We start from the raw sequence: 19,806 nt of genomic DNA on the forward strand, positions 1-19,806 counted from the left end.
CCCATATAAGATTGACCCAAAAAGAAAATCACCAAGACATATTATCATCAAACTTGACAAAACCAAAGATAAAGAGAAAATTTTAAAAGCAGCCAGGGATAAAAGAAAGGTCACCTACAAAGGAGAATCAATAAGTTCAGACTACTCAGCAGAAACCATGCAGGCAAGAAGGCAATGGGATGACATATATAGAGCACTGAAGGAGAAAAACTGCCAGCCAAGAATCATATATCCAGTAAAACTCTCTCTCAAACATGACAGTGAAATTAAAACATTTACAGATAAACACAAGCTTAGAGAATTTGCAAAAACCAAACCAAAGCTACAAGAATTACTAAGGGAAATTGTTTGGTCAGAAAATCAATAATATCAGATACCAACACAACACAAGGTCACAGAACAGAACATCCTGATATCAACTCAAATAGGGAAATCACAAAAACAAACTGATTAATTTTAAAAAGAAACAAATGCTCAAAACAAGGAATCATTGAAGTCATTATGTAAAAGATCACAATAATCAAAAACAGGGACTAAATACAGGAGGCATAGATCTTCCATATGGAGAGGAAAACAAGGCTATATAGGATGATAGAACTTAGATTTTAACTTAGAAAAATAGGGGTAAATATTAAGGTAACTGCAAAGAGGTCTAACAATTCCATAATTCAAAATAAAAACCAAGAAAAACATAACAACTCACCAAACATAAATTCAACTACTATGGAAATGAGGAACACACAATTTACAAAGAAAAACTTCGCAGCAGAAAAAAGTAAGTGGAAAAATGAAATTGTCAACAACACACTTAAAAAGGCATCAAAGTGACACTCATACTTATCTATAATTACGCTGGATGTAAATGGACTAAATGCACCAATAAAGAAACAGAGAGTCTCACACTGGATAAAGAAACACGATCCGTCTATATGCTGCCTACAAGAGACACACCTTAGACTTAGAGACAAAAACAAATTAAAACTCAAAGGATGGAAAAAAATATATCAAGCAAACAACAATCAAAAAAGAGCAGGAGTGGCAATATTAATTTCTGACAAAATAGACTTTCAAGTTAAATCCACCACAAAGGATAAAGAAGGACACTACATAATGATTAAAGGGACAATTGATCAGGAAGACATAACCATATTAAATATTTATGTACCCAATGACAGGGCTGCAAGATACATAAAACAAACTTTAACAGAATTGAAAAGTGAGATAGACACCTCCACAGTTATAGTAGGAGACTTCAGCACACCACTTTCGGAGAAGGATAGGACTTCCAGTAAGAAGCTCAATAGAGACACGGAAGACCTAATTGCTAAAATCAACCAACTTGACCTCATAGACCTATACAGAACACTCCACCCAACAACTGCAAAATAGACTTTTTTTTCTAGTGCACATGGAACATTCTCTAGAATAGACCACATATTAGGCCATAAAACAAACCTTTGCAGAATGCAAAACATTGAAATATTACAAAGCATCTTCTCAGACCCAAGGCCATAAAAGTGGAAATCAATAACAGAAAAACTAGGGAAAAGAAATCAAATACTTGGAAACTGAACAATACCCTGCTCAAAAAAGACTGGGTTATAGAAGACATTAAGGAAGGAATAAAGAAATTCATAGAATGCAATGAGAATAAAAACACTTCCTATCAAAACCTCTGGGACACAGCAAAAGCAGTGCTCGCAGGTTAATTTATATCGATAAATGCACACATATGTAAAGAAGAAAGAGCCAAAATCAGAGAACTGTCCCTACAACTTGAACAAATAGAAAGCGAGCAACAATAGTAGACATGTGTCAATTTTGGTAAATGGAAAGACAACACAAAATATAGGGGAATTCAGTACAACTTAACCAATGGAAAGTCATGGAAGCTTCCCACACACATCCAAACACTTTGAGGGACTTTTTTGCTCCGTCTGATGCCTGGTGACAATGGTCTCAGGAGATATCTAAGTCAATTGGCACAACATAGTTTATAAAGAAAATGGTCTACATCCTACTTTAGTGAGTGATGCCGGGGGTCTTAAAAGCTTATAAGCGGCCATCCCATCCAGAGCAAAGAAATGAAGAAAACCAAAGTCACAAAGAAAATATTAGCTCAAAGGACTAAGGACTACATGAACCATAGCTGCTACCAGCCTCAGCCCAGAAGAACTAGATGGTGCCTGGCTATGACCACCGACTGCTCTGAGAGGTATCACAATAGAGAGTCACAGACAGAGCAGGAGAAAAATGTAAAACAAACAAAGACCAGACTTCCTGGTCTAACGGAGACTGGAAGAACCCCCGAGACTATGGCTCCCAGACACCCTGCTAACTCAGAACTAAAGCTGCTCTCACTGAAGCTCACTTTTAAGCCAAAGTTTAGACAGGCCTGTAAAACAAGTGGTAACGGGAACGTGCTTCTCAGTTCAATCGAGTATACCGGACCAAAAGGCAATTCCTGCCCAAAGGCAAGATGAGAAGTCAACAAGGGACAGGAAAAGTGGACTAATGGACACAGGGAACCCGGGGTGCAAAGGAAAGAGTGCTGACATATTGTGGGTATTGCAACCAATGTCACAGAACAGTTTGTATATAAATTTTTGAATAAGAAACTAACACTGTAAACATTTACCTAAAAAAAAAAAGCTCAATAAAATTTAAAAATTAAATAAATAAAAAGAAAAATTCTGAGACAAACCTCCTTCTTATTTTTTGTGCCATACAAAAATGCGTGGTCATTAGATGTCTTTTGTATTCCATAATTTCCAAACAACAGGCTTCTCTTTGACTCTTATGTTCAATGGCACTTCATTAGAAGGTTGTCCTGATGCTCCATAGAACGAAAACGCAAATGTCTCTACTAATTTAAGCACATATCCTTCATGAGGCAACTCAAATGAGGTGTGTTTGTGTGTAGATTTATTTGCACAATTAGAAGAATTCCACACTTAGTAACGGGGGACAAAAGGAGAAAATCAGAGAGGGTCAGGGAGTCAACGAAGATGTTAAGGCAGAAAAGGGATACAGAAAAGGCCTGGACAGCACAAGAGGTAAATACTCACAGCCAAAGATAGAGTAATGCTGAGAAATTCAGCTGAGATGCTTACTGTTAATTTCCCTATTGTCTTTCAGGGCAGGATTCCTTCTCACAGTGACAGCAAGAGGCTTCGCTTCTGGAGAAATGACTGTCAAATCCTTGGGAGCAGAGGTTGAGGCTATGAGATGAGACAGAAACAAGGCCTTGTCATTGGAATTGAAAGAAAACAGCCATTTGTGAGGCTTTTATTCATAGTGTTGATATTCCAAATCTATCATGAACTGTATCATGTTTATTTTTCCATTTACAATTAATTTCAAGGATTTGAACTAAATAAGCAAAGAAACAAAAATAGAAAAATTAATGATTTTCCATGGAACTTAAATGACTTCTGAAGTTGAGAACATAGAGAGGAGAAACATAGAACTGGCATTTTCAAGTGGCCTCTACGCTAAAAAGATGAGGACCATCATAAAAACAAAGGAATGCATACATACTTAGTGAGGTTGATGGCTACATGTCTCCAAGAGATAAAATTCTTTTACAACTGTAGAATTCTTAAATGAATATGCCACTTAATAATGTATTGCCTTAAAAGCCAAAGAAAACATAAAAAGCTAAACTCAGGTTAAAACATATTAAAAAAATATTGCTTAGCTAAATATTAGGTATCTTTTAAAGAAGTCGAAGAAATATTTAAAAAATAGGAGAGGTAAGTAACCTATCATCCTGGCATGAAACCCTGTCCTTCTTAAAGCTACTTTTTCCACAAGCGAAAGTTTAAATATACTTTAAATGTGGCAAACTGACTGAACCAGTTCAGTATGTTCTTACCCACTTGCTTTCTCACTGTCTACGTGGCTCCACCACCCATCTGTTAGTTTGTCATACTATGGTGACTTGCGTGTTGCTACGATACTGGAAGCTATGCCACTGGTATTTCAGATATCTGCAGTGTCACTTATGGTGGGCAGACTTCAGCAGAGCTTCCAGACTAAGACTGACTAGGAAGAAAAGTTTAATGATTTACTTATAAAAATTAGCCAGTGAAAACCCTAAGACAACAGAATATGGTCCTATAGAGTGCTGGAAGATGAGAACCTAGATTGGAAGGAACCACACAAAGGCCACAACGATGGGTTCAGATATCAACGACTGTGAAGATGGTGCAGGATCGGGCAACGTTTCATTCTCTTGTACATGGGGTTGTCATGAGTCAGAGCTGACTCGATGACAACTAACAGCAATATGATTTGGCATGCAGTTAGTGTTCCTTCTAGGTAGCTTACAATGTTCCAAGTCTGTTCTCCATAATCTATTTTAGTTACTCTTAGTTTGACATAGGCAGTTCCAGAACAAATGTAGATTCTATAGTTGAGTTCTGCAAGAATTTTCTGATCTCCATGTAGAAATGCTTGTGTATAACAAAGTAAGCAGAACTTAGTCCTCGTTCTGAATTCATCCTCAATCTTACTGCTCTCTTTGCCTTTTCTTCTGGTCTATTGTACAGGCTCTGAAAATTATCAACACTCTAGTTTCAGTTTCTCTTTTGAATGGAGTCCCACACATGGGACCAAATATAGGAGATAACCAATCATTTCCATTTATCAGACCATTTTATTTTCAAAGTCTTGGTTCTCAAAGCCACTAGGATTCCAGGTTAACAAAAGTGGCATGTAATTTTAATATCCTCACAAGGGACTTGTCATAGCATGAAAAACTCATACTCTAAGTTGAATTAAAATTAAGAGGTTTATTAAGGATTAAAGGCAGTCTAAACCAGAGATTGCCATGGACCATAAAAATAAAGTTGCAAAGCTGGAGGCACAGCAATTACAAAGATATTCTTACAGGGCTGAAACAAAGAATGGGGGCTTCAATATTCTGATTGGTTTATAGTGATTGAGGTCAGTCAAAGGTGGGACAAAGCAAAGCATGACCTTTAACATTACTGCTTACATTAATGCAGCGAAATACATTGATTAGAAGACATAATTACAAATGTTTTAGTCACTAGGAGGACGTCTCATGACTTGTCACAAAACAATGGTGTAACAAAGACATGATGGATAGTGGCAGGAACAGGTTGTTAAATGTTCCCTCACCCAGAGGATAAACTCTCCAGAGTTCTAACACAAAGAATTTTGATAAGATTTGGTTAGAGATCCAGAGTCGTTACAACTTAGTCTTAGCATTATTAGTTCTACCATTTTACCTTTAGGTAGATACCTCTTTTGATTTTATATCCCATATCACGCTTAAGATATTAAAACTTTCCAAAAGAAAAAAAAAAAACAACAAGAAGGAGGAGAAAGAGAAGGGGGAGAAGAACACAAAAAAGGAGAAGGAGAGGATGAGGAAGAGAGGACAAAGAAGCAGCAGGTAAACAATCGTAGGTCAAGTGCAATTGATCCCTGAGTAAAGAGACTTCATATTTACATGTTAATGAAGTTAAGAAAACTCTAAATCAGGAACCTTCTTGCAAGACAAGCAGATTTGATATAGCAAGATAACGGAAATGAAAGAAATGTCATTCTCATAAAGAGTTAATTAAAAATATTTTCTAGGCCAGTTAGGAAGATCAGGTATAGTCACAAATTTACTTAGATTATTACACCAAACATGATAAAGACTTTTGAATTTAGGGAAGTCATTAAAAGATCTCCCTTTTTAACCAGTCAAAATAGTCCGTTTTCTCTTAACTGTATTAAAATTCAAATTGATGGTTATTTAGAAAACAGCCAAATGAAGAAGATTAGATTACTTCACAGAATCTTCTATGGTATTCAAAACCAAAATAGATCTTCAACTTTGTTGTCATTTTTGTTGCTAGGTGCCTTCGAGTAGAATTTGACTCATAGCAATCCAACATAAAACAGAAGGAAACCCTACCTGGTCATGTGCCATCCTCACATTTGTTGCTGTGTTTGAGCTCATTATTGGACCTACTATCTGAGTCCATCTTTTTGAGGGTTGTCATGGATTGAATTATGTCCCCCCAAAATTTGTGTATCAATTTGGGTAGGCCATGATTGTTTGCCATTTTTTCATCTGATGTGATTTTCCTATGTGTTGTATATCCTATCTTTATGATGTTGAAGAGATGGGATTAGCTGCAGTTATGTTAATGAGGCAGGACTCATTGAGCCAATCCCAATCTCTCTTGATAAACAAAAGAAAGAAGAGAGCAGAGAAACATGGGGAATTCATACCACCAAGAAAGCAGAGCTGGGAGCAGAGTACATCCTTTAGACCCAGGGTTCCTGTGTGGAGAATATCCTAGACCAGGGAAAGATTGATGACAAGGACCTTCCTCCAGAACAGACAGAGAGAAAGCCTCCTCTTAGAGCTGGTGCTCTGAATTTGGACTTCTAGCCTGCCAGACTGTGAGAGAATAAATTTCTTTTGCTAAAGCCATCCACTTGTGGTATTTCTGTTATAGCAGCCCTAGATGACGAACAGAAGAGTCATTCTTTTTTTCATTGACCCCCTGTTTTACCAAGCATGATGTTCTTTTCCAGGGACTGGTCACTCCTGATAACATGCCCAAAGTACGTGAGATGAAGTCTAACCACCCTCTTTTCTAAGGAGCATGCTAGATGTACTTCTTCCAAGATGGATTTGTTCATTTTTTTGGCAGCCCATGGTATATTTAATATTCTCCACCAATACCATAATTCAAATGCACCAATTCTTCATCTGTTTATCCCTTATTCATTGTCTAGGTTTCACACGTATATGAGGGGATTGAAAATACCATGACTCGGGGCAGGCGAACCTTAGTTCTCAAAATGACATCTTTACTTTTTAAGATTTTAAAGAGGTCTTTTGCAGCAGAGTTGCCCAGTGCAATACGTCCTTTTATTTTTTTGACTGCTGCTTCCATGGGCATTGATTGTGGATGTAAGTAAAAAGAAATCCTTGACAAGTTTAATATTTTCTCAATACATCGAAGAGTTGGTCATTAAAAAGTCAAGAAAACAACAATCCAACAACTGTTAACAACAGTTGCCAAAACTCTCATCTTTGATGGGTCTGAGCTGGCTGCAGGCCCTGCCATTAGTTTCAATGAACTTGAGAATCACCGCTTTTTGCCCTCATAAGTTGACCCCTGATGAGATAATTACAGTCCAGCCAATGAATTTACCTTATCAGTGGCTGCGGATTAAAATTTAATCTATGCCAATTTATCAAATTATTAGGCCTTAATTCATTATGACAAGGAGCATCCCAAACTGCTTAAGCAAGTATTTGACAGCAGAGGCATTGAAGAGCATACACTACCTCCACTTATGTCTGGTGACTGTGTTTATTGGAAGAGACACCGATTTAAGAATTCACTTGTGCCTCGCTGGAAGCATGCATACCTAGTTCTCCTAACTAATCAGCGTGTTGCCAAATTACAGGGAGTTAATGCAGGGGTTCATTTATCTCAATTGAAAATGAACACAACACCTGTTTGGACTAGTCAACCCACAGGAGAACTCAAAGTAAACTTCACTGAGCACTCGAACACAAAGTAGACAACTGCAAGGGTGGATAATAGCTTACCCCAGGCCGCAGAACTAGAATGTGCAAGCGGCTGAGACCTTTAGACTCTGTGTTATATTGCTATCCTTCTAGCTTTAGCTATTCTGTATTTGTTTTACACTTTAAGAATTCTTTACATTTATGTAAACTTTGGGGATTTTTGGACTTAGTTTAATAATCATAAACCCATTGAACCAAACCCATTGCCACTAAGTCAATTCTGACTCATAGCTACTCTATAAAGAAAAAAAAAAAAATTTTTTTTTTTTTTTTTTTTGACAGTAGAATTGCCCCCTGCCCCCTAAGGTTTCCAAGGAGCAGCTGGTGAATTTGAACTGCTGACCTTTCAGTTAGCAGCCGAACTCTTAAGCCACTGCACCGCAAGGGCTTTAACAATCATAGGCACAGTTATTTTCTTCTGATATTGTGGTATTATTCCTTTTTGGTATTTGTGCTCTAATCATGATTCCTGTTGTTGTTGTTGTTAGGTGCCGCCAAGTTGGTTCCAACTCATAATGACCCTATGTACAACAAAATCATGATTCCTACTACTGTTTTAATCACTTTATTGTCTCCTTTTTTCTATTGCTTGGAAAGAAAATGCTTTTATCAAATTAACTCAATCATTATCCGGCATTAGCAATTTAACCAAATGCTGGATATGTCACTCTTCCCCTAGGCCTACACGAGATTGTACTGATCCTCTTGCTGTACCAGTATTAGATTATAAATCCACACCTAACTTTACAATTAATTTTTAAAAATATTTAAATGGGCTATTCTTGCTAAATTATGGCTACCCCCAGAACTACCCACTTATCCATCATCGCCCTGTTTCAATCTTACCCATGCATCAATGTTGTTGTTGTTAGCTGCCAGCAAATCAGTTCCAAGTCACAGCAACCCCATATGACAGAGTAGCACTACCCCACAGGGTTTCCAAGGAGTTGTTGGGATTTTAACTGCCAGCCTTTGGGTTAGCAGCCTAGCTCCTAACCATTAGGCAACCAGGGCTGCATCATGGATTGATAGAATGTTCTATTCTGTATACATCATGTGATTTTTTTTAAATGATGCTCAATGTTATTCTGTAGTAGCAGATAACAGTTTTAGAAATAACCTAAACCTGTCAGTTTGTACCCACCTCTGGGAACCCCTAGAATTTGGAGAATTATTCATTTATGATGATTCATTAACTGCGAACTGGCTTCAAAGGGTCAATCAATCCATCTCATTGCCCAGTATTCAAATCAGGGCAGGTATGTTGTGCATCCCAACTGGACATCTCTTTTTATGTGAAGGATCAGCTTAATTTAAGGAAAAAGTCTGATGATTCTTCCTATACTTGGGTCTTGCCTTGTTTAGATGACAGGCCAATGTATCCTAGGAGCCCTAGGAATTATCATGAATAATCACTCATACAATGACAGCTTACTGTGGAACAATGACTTGAAATTAATATACATACAGAAGACGGAACTTGTCATTTCAGACAATGCCATAGCTGATTATCCAGGATGAGGATGTTTCTTCTTACTACTACTGTGCCAAGGTTTGGGATTGGGAAATTAGAGCAGTTGATTCACAATCTATCTGCCACTAAGGCTGAAATTGCTGATGATGTGCTCAATGGAATGGCCACACAACAAAAAATCTTTAGAATCCTTGATAAAAGTAGCATTGAACAATATAATAACCCTGGATTTCCTCTTAGCCCAGAAAGGGTGAGGTGGTTTGCACCTTTGCTAATATCCCCTGTTGTTCTTGGATTAACACCACTGGATTAGTTGAACAGGATATTACTAAGATTCATCAAAAAGCTGCATGGTTACATTCTATACCCCTTGGATTTTACCATCCTTTTTTGATATCTTCAGTCAGCAACCTAGTAGTGCATATTTTTGTTATGGTCTCTGTTGTAGAACAGATTAGTTATATTAATAATAATAATCCTTATTATTGGATTTATAAAATGTATTATAAGTTGTGCATCTACCATAGCAACTGATAACCCCATCTCATCTCAAGCTCAATGAATTATGTATATTAACCCTGCATTTGGGAACCTAAAATTACAGAAGGCTCGTGACTTAGAGTAATCCTTTAAAGGTACAACAGGTTGTTCCTCCAATGTAGCCATACCCTATCCATTCCCCATACTGAGATCCCTGAAGAGAGATGCTTAGCCATAGCATGGTAGTCATACCGTAGGTATTTGGAAGCCAAGGTAATGGTAGTCCTCAACAATGAGGAAAAAGAGGGTTTAACAAAAAAATAAGAAAACCATAAACTACAAAGGTTGAGCCACCACCTGGGAGCAGCGTATTGACAAATGCATGCAGAAGAGAGCATGCCAATAAGTCTGATCAAAGGATGTTCTTAGAAATCCTGGATCAAGAGGAGGAAATGACATGGGATATAAAATCAAAAGATGCATCTGACCTAAAGTAAAATGCCTGAATGAATGTTAAGGTCCAGTGTAATCTTTCACACAGATTCAAATACCATTGCTTAGAAATCCACTCTATCATTAAGGAAATGATTATCTTTGTGGTTTTTTTGGGGTCTGTAGTTGAAACGTTATCAAAACTTTTTGTTTCAGACTTCCCCAGGAAATCTTTGCTCTCTGGGCAAGGTAATGTTTAACCACCTGTTCCCAATAATATCCATTCTTCCATTATTTTGTGATAGGTCATGAGACCCCCGCCATCACCACATATCTGAGAATTATGTCTTTAAGCCAATCAATGTATTCCAGATGTATTAATGTAATGAAAAATTTTAAAATCACACTTTGCTTTGTCCCACCTTGGACTAATGTCAATCACTGTAAATCAATCAGAATACTGTGCTTCATAGTTTCTCCTAAGGCATTATAACTATGTGTAACTTGCACCCCCTCCATTGGATCCATGAGTTTCAGCCTCTAAGGTTTCACAATATCCATTCAAATGATATTTTGGCTTCAATAAATCTTCTTGACTTTAATGGAGTTGAAGAGTCTTTTCTTTATAACACATTACAGGCTTCTAACTGATGCTTTCATTAGGCATGAATGTTATCATTAAGCATGAATGTTATTTAGCAAAATGAAATCTATTAGTGTGAAATAGTCATTATATTTCATTTCTTTCAGTCAATATTAAGTGTTTTCTGAACATCATGATTTCAGTGAAAAGCTAAAAGCTAGTAGGAAATGAAAATCAACCAGACAAATAACCCTCTTACGTGTCATAAAAAAAAAAAAGATGGTCATTAGGTGTCTTTTGTGTTTCATAACTGCCAAACATCCAGCTTCTCATTACTCTTTTATGCTTAGAGGCACTCCATGAGAAGGTTGTCCTCATGCTCCATAGAATGAAAATCAAGTGGTCTGTACTATTTTAACACATATCCTCCATGAGGTGACTCCAATAAGATGTGTTTGCGTGTGGATTGTACGCACCATGAAAAGAATTCCACGGTCAGAGTAGGGCAAATGGAGAAAACCAGAGAGGTCAGGGAGTCAATGGAGATGCTGAGAGTGAAAAGGAATACATAAAAGTACTAAACAGCACAAGAGGAAAGTTTGAAATTCAGCTGAGATACTTACCCGTAGTTTCCCCATTGGCTTCCAGGGGAGGCTGGCTGGTCACAAGAGCGGAATGTGTCTTCACCTCTGGAGTACCAGTAAAGACTGTAAAATCCATGGGAGCAGAGGTCAGAGCTGTGAGATGAGACAGACAGGGCCTTGTCATTGAAATCGAAAGAAAAGAGACATTTTGGGGACTTTCAATCATCATGTTGACACTCAGAATCTATCATGAACTGGTTTATGTTTATTTTGCCATTTACTATTTATTTCCAAAGTTTTAATCAAATAAGCAAAGAAACAAAAATAGAAAAATTAATGATTTTCCATGGAAGTTAACTGACTTTCATAGGTGAGACTATAGAGAGAAGAAAAGTAGAACTGGCATTTTCAAGTGGTTTCTGCACTAAAAATACGAGGACCATTATAAAAACAAAGAAATGCATATATACTTGTGACATTTATTGCTACATGTCCCCAAGACACAAAATTCTGTTACAACTGTTGTTGTAGTTAGATGTCTTTGAGTTAGTTCTGACTCATAGCGACCTTACATACCATAGAACAAAAGACTGCCTGGCTCTGCACCATCTTTACAATCATTCTTATGCTTCAGCCCATTGTTGCAGCCACTGTGTCAGTCCATCTCCTTGAGGATCTTCCTCTTTTCCGCTGACCCTATGCTTTGCCAAGTGTGATGTCTTTCTCCAGGGATTGGTCCCTTTTGACAACGTGTCCAAAGTATGTAAGATGCAGTCTCACCATCCTTGCTTCCAAACAGCATTCTGGTTGTACTCCTTCCAAGACAGATTTGTTCGTTCTGTTGGCAGTCCATAGTTTATTTAATATTCTTTGCCAACACCACAGTTCAAAGGCATCAATTCTTCTTCTGTCTTCCTTATTCATTGTCCAGCTTTCACATGCATGTGATGATATTGAAAATACCATTGGCTTGAGTCAAGTGCACCTTAGTCTTCAAGGTGACATCTTTGCTTTTCAACCCTTTAAAGAGGTCGTTTGAAGCAGATTTGCCCAATGCAACGCGTCTTTTGATTTCTTGACTGCTGCTTCCATAGGTGTTGATTGTAGATACAAGTAAAATGAAATCCTTGACAATTCCAATCTTTTCTCCGTTTATCATGATGTCGCTTATTTGTCCAGTTGTGAGAATTTTTGTTTTCATTATGTGGAGGTGTAATCCATTCTGAGGGCTGTGGTATTTGATCTCTGCCAGTAAGAGCTTCAAGTCCTCCACTTTCAGCAAGCAAGGTTACATCATCTGCATATTGCAAGTTGTTAATAAGTCTTCCTCCAATACTGATGCCTGGTTCTTCTTCATAGAGTCCAGTTTCTCTGATTATTTGCTCAGCATACAGATGGAATAGGTATGGTCAAAGGATACAACCCTGAGAGAACGCCATTATGTTTTTCATTCTAAATTAATAGCTGATATAAAATCAAAACATGCATCTGACCTAGAGTAAAAGGTCTGAACTAATGCTAAGGTTCAGTATAAATTTTCACACAGATTCAAGTATCTTTGCTTAGAAGTCCACCTTATCACTAAGGAAATGATTTTCTTTGTGGTCATGCTAAGTATGTGGTTATTACGTGTCTTGGGGTCTGTAGCTGAAACAACCTCAAAACTCTTTTGGACCTCCCCAGGAAATCTTTGATCTCTGGGCAAGGTAACATTTAAGCACCTGTTCCTAACAATATATGTCCTGCCATTATTTTGTGATCCGTCAAGAGACCCCTTTGCAACCACATACCTTGCAATTATGTCTTTTAGCTAATCTATGTATTCCAGCTGTATTAATGTAACGAATAATGTGAAAAATCACACTCTTTTTTGTCCTGCCTTGGACTGACATCAATCACTGTAAGCCAGTCAGAGTATTGTGCTTTGTAGTTCTTCTTATGGCACTATAAGTATGCGTGATTTGCACCCCTTTCCTTGGATCTGTGAGCTTCAGACTCTGAGGTTTTCACGATCCCCATTCCAATGATATTTTGGCATCAATTAATCTCTTTGACTTTACTTTAATGGAGTTGAAGAGTCTTTTCTCTACAACACATTACAGGCTTCTACTGGATGCTTTCATTAGGCATGGATGTTATCAGCAATATTTGGCAAAATGAAATCTATTACTGTGAAATAGTCATTATGTTTCATTTCTTTCAGTCAATATTAAGTGTTTTCTGAACATCATGATTTCAGTGAAAAGCTAAAAGCTAGTACGAAATGAAAATCAGCCAGACAAATAACCCTCTTACATGTCATAAAAAAAAAAAAAAAAAAAAAACCAGGTGGTCATTAGATGCCCTTTGTGTTTCATAACTGCCAAACAGTCAGCTTCTCATTACTCTTTTATGCTCAGAGGCACTCCATGAGCAGGTTGTCCTCATGCTCCACAGAATAAAAATCAAATGATATCCTCCATGAGGTGATTCCAATGAGATGTGTTTGCGTGTGGATTTGTACACACCATTAGAAGAATTCCATGGTCAGAGGAGAGCAAATGGAGAAAATCAGAGAGGGTCAGGGAGTCAGTGGAGATGCAGAGAGTGAAAAAGGATGCATAAAATGTCTGAATCGTGCAAGGGGTAAGTTAGTCACAGGCTAAGACAGAGCAACCCAGAGTAGTTTTCCCGTGGGTTTCCAGGGGAGGTTGGCTGGTCACAAAGACAGAACGCGTCCTAACCTCTGGAGTACGAGTAAAGACTGTAAAATCCATGGGAGCAGAGGTCAGAGCTGTGAGGTGAGACAGACAGGGACTTGTCATTGGAACTGAAAGAAAACAGACATTTGTGGAACTTTCAATTATCATGTTAACCCTCAGAATCTATCGTGAGCTGTGTCATGTTTATTTTGCCATTTACTATTTATTTCAAGGGTTTGAAATAAGTAAGCAAAGGAAGAAAAATTAATGATTTTCCATAGAAGTTAACTGACTCTCAAAGGTGAGAATGCAAGAGGAGAAACAAAGAACTGGCATTTTTAAGTGGTCTCTGCACTAAATATATGAGAACCAGTATAAAAAGAAAGGAATGCACAAATACTTAATGACATTGATGGCTACATGTCCCCAAGACACAAAATTCTGTTACAACTACAGGATTTGTTAGTGAAAATGTCACCTACTTGTGTGTTGCCTTAAAAGCCAAAGAAAACATACGGAGTTAAACTTGCGTTAAAATACATTGCTTAGGTAAATACTAGGTATCTTTTAAAAAAGAAGGCAAAGAAATTATTTAAAAATAGGAGAAGTAAGAAATCTTTGAGGCTCTTAGTACCATCCTGGCATGAAACTCTGCGCTTCTTAAAGCCACTTATTCTACATGTTGTGTTTAGAGAAATTGTCAATATGCCTTAAAGGTGCCAGCAATCTGATTGAACCAGTCCAGTATCCTCTGGGCTTCTTCTCCACCTGCTTTCTCACTCTCCATGCATTGACACTGTCACCCATCTGTCAGTCTGTCATACTGTGGTGGCTTTCCTGTTGCTATGGTGCTGGAAGCTATGTCACCCAAAACAGGTATTTCAAATACAAGAAGGGTCAGGCATGGTGAACAGCCCGTAGCAGAGCACCCAGAAAGAACGGGTTAATGATCTTCTTCTGAGATTTAACCAGTTAAAACCTTAAGGATCGCAACAGAATATTGTCCGATAGAGCAGAGGAATATGAGATCTCTAAGTTGGAAGGAATTACAATGGGCGCTGATTGTGGATCCAAGTAAAATGAAATTCTTGACAATGTCAATCTTTTCTCCGTTCATCATGATGTTGTTTATTTGTCCAGTTGTGAGGGTTTTTGTTGTCTTTCTGTTGAGGTATAAACCATACTGAAGGCTGTGTCTTTGATCTTCATCAGTAAGAGCTTCAGATCCTCTTCACTTTCAGCAAGCAAGGTTGTGTCATCTGCATATCGAAGGTTGTTAATGAGTCTTTCGCCAATCGTGATTCTTCATATAGTCCAGCTTCTCAGATTATTTGTTCAGCATACAGATTGAGTGTGGTGAAAGGATACAACCTTGATGCACACCTGTCCTGACCTTAAACCACGAAGTATCCCTTGGTCCTGTTCAAATGACTGCATCTTGTTCTATGTAGAGGTTCCTCACGAGCACAATTATTCCAAATATGATAAAAACATGCTAAACCCTTCATTCACCAGATGTCCCATTTCTATGAACTATGAATGCCAGCTATAGAAGAAGGAAAAAGAGTGACTCTTACGTTGCCTAACTGAAAGGTTCAAGTTAATTAGATTATAATGTGTACACTTTGAGTTAGACAATATTTTTCATAAAAATTATGTGCTATGGAGACATCTATTAAAAATCTAAAGCGATCATTTCAGTGCAAAATCCCTGAGACAACTCCATTGTTTTTCATACTAAATTAACGTCCCAGGCTTCTAGTGAATGCTTTCATTAGGCATGGATGTTATCAGGAAAATTTGGCAAAATAAAATGTCACTGTGAAATATTCATTAAGTTCAACTTCTGTCAGTCAATATTAGATGTTTTCTAAACTTTATGATTTTTGCAAGAAGCTAAAAGCTAAGTGAGAAACTAAAAATCCCTGGACAAACCCCCTTCTTACGTGCCATAAAAAAATACATGAGCATTAATGTGTTTTGTATTTCATAACTGCCAAACAACTGACTCTTCTTTCATTTTTTTATGCTCAGAGGCACTCCGTTAGAAGGTTGTCTTAGTGCTCCATAGAATGAAAAACAAAAATCTATACTAACTTAAATACACATCCTTCATGAAGCAATGCCAATAAAATGTGTTTATGTGTGGATTTGTATTCACCATTAGAAGAATTCCAGAGTCAGTGGGGGCAAATGAAGAAAATCAGAGAGGGTCAGGAAGTCACTGGAGATGCTGAGACAGAAAAGGGGTACACAAAAGGCTTCCACAGCACAAGAGGTAAATAGTCACAGGCCAAGGCAGAGCAACTCTGAGAAATTCAGATGAGATGCTTACCAGTAATTCCCTCATTGACTTTCATGGGACATTGGCAGTTCACAGTGGAGGAATAAGGCTCTGATTCTTGATAAACGAGTCTGAAATCCTTTGGAGCACAGGTTGGGGCTGTGAGAAGAGACAGAGAGAAGGTCTTGTGGTTGAAATTGACATTTGTGGGACTTTTAATCATGGTGTTAACACTCAGAATCTATCATGAAGTATATTCGATTTTACCATTTGCAATTTATTTCAAGGGTTTGAATTAAATAACAAAAGAAAACAAAAACAAAGAGAAAAATTAATGACTTACTATGGAAATTAAGTGACTTCCAAACATGAGAACATAGAGAGGAGAAAAGAGGAACAGGCATTTTCAGCTGACCTCTACCCTAAACATATGAGGACCATTATAAAAAACAAAGGGATATATACGTATTTAGTGAGGTTCATGCCTACATGTCTCCAAGAGACAAAATTCTGTTAGGATTTATAAGTGAAAATGTCGCCTAATTGTGTATTGCCTTAAAAACCAAACAGTACATAAGGCATTAAACTCAGGTTAAAACATCTTGCTTAGGTAAATACTGGGTGTTTTTTAAAGAATAAGTCAAAGTAATGTTTAAAATTAGGAAAGGTAAGTAATCTATGAGAGTCTTAGTGTCACCCTGGCATAAAATCCTGTCCATCCTTCTTAAAGCAATTTAACCACATTTGTGTTCAGTGAAATTTTAAAGGTACTTAAGGATGCAGCAAACTTACTGAACCAGTTCAGCATCTTCCAGGCTTCTTTGTCACCTGCTTCCTCACTGTCTATGTGACACCATCACCCATATGTCAGTTTATCATTCTGTGGTGGCTTGCATGCTGCTACGATACTGGAAGCTATGCCATTGGTATTTCAAATAAGAGAAGGGTCATCCATGGTGGACAGGTTTCAGCAGAGCACCCAGACTAAGACTGACTAGCAAGAACAGCTTAATGATATACTTCTTTAAAAATTATCCAGTGAAAACCCAGAGTCATAACAGTATATCGTCCTACAGTGTGCTGGGAGATTAGCGCCTAGGTTGGAATATACTACACAATGGCTGCAACAATGCCCTCAAATACCAACGATCATGAAGGTGGTTCAGGATCAGGCAATGTTTCTTTCCCTAGTATATGGGGTTGCCGTGAGTCAGAGCCAACTGGAGGACAACTAAGAGCAATATGATTTGGCATGCAGTTAGGGTTCCTTCTAGGTAGTTCACAATGCTCCAAATCTATTATCCATAATTTCTTTTAGTTATACTTAGCTTGGCAAAGGCACCTTCAGAACATATGTAGATTCTGTGGTTGGGTTCTGGAAGCACTTTCTTATCTCCATGTAGAAATGCTTGTGTATCACAAGGTAGGCAGAACTTAGTCCTCTTTCTGAATTCATCCTTTCTCTCAGCACACTTTTTGTCTCTTCTGTTGGTCTATTGTGCAGACACTGAGCATTACCAACACACTATTTTCAGTTTCTATTTTGAATGGAGATCCACACATAGGGCCAAAAAGAGGAGATGACCAATCATTCCCATTTATCAGAATCATTTCCTTTTCAAATTCTTGGTTCTCAAATCCATTAGGATTTCAGTTTAACAAAAGTGTAAAGTAATTGTAATATCCTTAGAATGCACGTAAGACATTAAAATTTTCCAAAACACCAAGAAGGAGAATGAAAAGGAGGAGAAATAGAAGGGGGAGAAAAACACAGAGAAGAAGAAAAAAGGAGGAGAAGGAGGAGGAAGAGAGGACTAAGCAGCAGCAAACAATCCTAGGTCCAGTACAGTTGATCCCTGAATAAAGACACAGCAAATTTACAGGTTAATGGACTTCTTGAATACCCTAGATCAGGGACCTTCTTATAAGAAATGCAGATTAGAAATAGCATGGTAACAGAGCTGAAAGAAGAGTTATTCTCATAAAGAGCTAATTAAAGATATTTTCTAGGCCAGGTAGGAAGGTAAGATATAGCAAAAATTTACTTAGATTAATAAACAAACATGATAAAGATTTTTGAATTTACAGAAATAATGAAAAGAGTTGTCTTTTAACTAGTCAAAATAGTCTTTTTTCCTATCAATGTAATCCATCATACAAATAAAACAAAAGACAAGAACCACACGATCTTATCAATTGATGCAGAAAAGGCATTTGACAAAGTCCAACACACATTCACCATAAAAACTCTCAGGAAAATAAGAATAGAAGGGAAATTCCTCACAATAATAAAGGGCGTTTATACAAAGCCAACAGCAAACATCATTCTAAACGGAGAGTCTGAAATCATTCCCCTTGGGAATGGAAACCAGACATGGATGCCCTTTATCACCACTCTTTTGCAACATTGTGCTGGAGGTCCTAGCCAGAGTGTTTAGGCTACATAAAGAAATAAAGGGCATCCAAATTGGTAAGCAAGAAGTAAAGTATCTCTGTTTGCATATGACATGATCTTATACACAGAAAACCCTAAAGAATCTACAAGAAAACTACTGAAACTAATAGAAGAGTTCAGCAGAGGATCAGGATACAAGATAAACGTACAAAAATCAGTTGAATTCCTCTGCACCAACAAAGAGAACATCGAAGAGGAAATCACCAAATCAATACCATTTACAGTAGCCCCCAAGAAGATAAAAAACTTACGAATAAATCAAACCAGAGACGTAAAAGACCTATACAAACAAAACTACAAAACACTACTGCAAGAAACCAAAAGAGACCCACATAAGTGGAAAAACATATACCTTGCTCATGGGTAGGAAGATTCAACATTGTGAAAATGTCTATTCTACCCAAAGTGATCTATAGATACAATCCAATCCTGATCCGAATTCCTATGACATTTTTTAGTGAGAAGGAGAAACAAATCACCAACTTTACATGGAAGGGGAAGAGGTCCCAGATAAATAAAACATTACTGAAAAGGAAGAAGAAAGTGGGAGGCCTCACACCACCTGATTTAGAACCTATTATACGATGGCACTAGAAAAAAAAAAAAAATACCACCACAGTAGTCAAAACAGCATTATGCTGGTACAACAACAGATATATAGACCAATGAACAGAATTGAGAATTCAGACATAAATCCATCCATATATGAGCAGTTGATATTTGACAAAGGCCCAAAGTCTGTCAAGTGGGGAAAAGACAGTCTCTTTAACAAATGGTGTTGGCATAACTGGATATCCATCTGCAAAAAAATGAAACAAGACCCATACCTCACACCATGCACAAAAACGAACTCAAAATGAATCAAAGACCTAAATATAAAATCTAAAATGATAAAGATCATGGAAGAAAAAATAGGGACAATGCTAGGAGCCCTGCTATATGGCATTAAAAGTATATAAAACATTACTAACAATGCACAAACACCACAAGAGAAACTAGATAACTGGGAGCTCCGAAAAAGCAAACACTTTGGCTCATCCAAAGACTTCATCAAAAGAGTGAAAAGACTACCTATAGACTGGGAAAAAGTTTTCGGCTATGACAATTCTGATCAGCATCTGATCTCTAAAATCTACATGATACTGCAAAAACTCAACAACCCAAAAACAGTTAAGCCAGTTAAAAAATGGTCAAATGATATGAATAGGAACTTCACCAATGAAGACATTCAGGTGGCTAATAGACACTTGAGGAAATGCT

General features: G+C 37.5%; 1 protein-coding gene across 3 annotated transcripts in view; it reads right to left on the bottom strand.

Annotated features, from left to right (window-relative positions):
* LOC126072026 (uncharacterized) overlaps positions 1 to 19,806 on the bottom strand; it is a 97,612-nt gene that overhangs the window by 22,335 nt on the left and 55,471 nt on the right. For all 3 annotated transcript variants that reach the window (XR_007516447.1, XR_007516446.1, XM_049876617.1), the window contains exons 6-8: positions 16,143 to 16,250; positions 11,166 to 11,279; positions 3,114 to 3,221 (exon numbers count right to left, since the gene is read on the bottom strand). Coding sequence is in view for 1 of the 3 variants with exons in the window: in XM_049876617.1 (XP_049732574.1) it covers positions 3,114 to 3,221; positions 11,166 to 11,279; positions 16,143 to 16,250 (330 nt within the window). In the remaining 2 variants the exon portion in view is untranslated. The remainder of the gene's footprint in view (positions 1 to 3,113; positions 3,222 to 11,165; positions 11,280 to 16,142; positions 16,251 to 19,806) is intronic.

The sequence above is a fragment of the Elephas maximus genome, chromosome 3, assembly GCF_024166365.1.
Source record: "Elephas maximus indicus isolate mEleMax1 chromosome 3, mEleMax1 primary haplotype, whole genome shotgun sequence".
Taxonomy (NCBI): domain Eukaryota; kingdom Metazoa; phylum Chordata; class Mammalia; order Proboscidea; family Elephantidae; genus Elephas; species Elephas maximus.